Source organism: Pteropus alecto, unplaced genomic scaffold (assembly GCF_000325575.1).
Source record: "Pteropus alecto unplaced genomic scaffold, ASM32557v1 C18265280, whole genome shotgun sequence".
NCBI classification, from domain to species: Eukaryota; Metazoa; Chordata; class Mammalia; order Chiroptera; family Pteropodidae; genus Pteropus; species Pteropus alecto.
This window is the reverse complement of record NW_006491564.1, coordinates 1-1,049: the sequence shown is the minus strand read 5'-3', so window position 1 is coordinate 1,049 and position 1,049 is coordinate 1. Positions and strand designations below refer to the sequence as shown.

General features: G+C 54.0%; 1 protein-coding gene across 1 annotated transcript; it reads left to right on the top strand.

Moving 5' to 3' along the window:
- Positions 1-24: 24 nt before the first annotated feature.
- LOC107196636 (seipin-like) lies at positions 25-1,024 on the top strand (the record flags this gene model as incomplete). The annotated part of the gene is made up of 2 exons (XM_015599438.2): positions 25-750; positions 927-1,024. Coding segments are annotated over exons 1-2 (284 nt in total), but the record flags the coding sequence as incomplete, so codon positions are not given.
- Positions 1,025-1,049: the final 25 nt, after the last annotated feature.

The following is a 1,049-nucleotide window of genomic DNA, read 5'->3' as shown; positions in this document are numbered from 1 at the left end:
AAGTCTGAAAAGTGCTCTGAAAACGGGCTTATTTGGGGCCAGATAGACCAGGGCTCGAATCCTCACTCAGAAACCTAGCTGAGGCATAACGTACTTAACCCTTTAGTTATAACATGTTATAAACGGTATAATGGTAATTCCTCATAGCAAGACTAGTTAGGATTCAGTGAGGACATGTCAACCACATGGTGGGTGTTCAGTCAGTGGTAGACTCCATTCTTAATTGTCAGCAGAACCACATCATGAAAGCAAATCCCTAAATGTCTACAGGGAGAGAAGCTTCGGATGATGCAGCAGGGTTTAATCTGCTCTGGATCATAGAGCTGTTTGGGGCAAAGGTAGATCAAAGACGGTGTTAGGTTTAATCTGGAAAGGTTTCTCAAAAGAGGGGCCTTTGTGCTGGGACCTGGTTGGGTAGGGCAGAGTAGGGATGTCACTCAAGCATTTGGGATGATCGAGTCAAGACTTGGGGTGCGGTAGGAAGTGGAAGTGAAGGAGCAGAGGACCTGAGGAAGAAGCTGCCTTCGTAGACTGCTCAGGGGTGACTGAGGGGCAGGTAGGGCCATGGGAACAGGGGGGTGTCTGTCCCCAACCTCTCCCTCCTGGCCCTGGCAGGCGATGCTACACTACCGTTCAGACCTGCTCCAGATGCTTGACACGCTGGTCTTCTCTAGCCTCCTGCTGTTTGGCTTTGCGGAGCAGAAGCAGCTCCTGGAGGTAGAGCTGTATCCGGAGTACAGAGAGAACTCGGTAAGTGGGTGAAGGAGGACTAGAGGCCAGCCCTCCTCATAAACCCAGAATCCTACCTGAGGAGCCTCTGTCTCAGTCGGAGGGTCAGCAACGGAGGGGGCTGGGAGCGGGCCTCAGCTTGACGGCAACAGGATCCCAGCCTGATGCTGCGCCACCCCTCCACCCTGCCCCTGCAGTATGTGCCGACCACCGGAGTGATTATCGAGATCCACAGCAAGCGCATCCAGCTGTACGGAGCCTCCCTCCGCATCCACGCCCACTTCTCTGGGCTCAGGTGAGGACCCAGTGAAGGGGGCCTC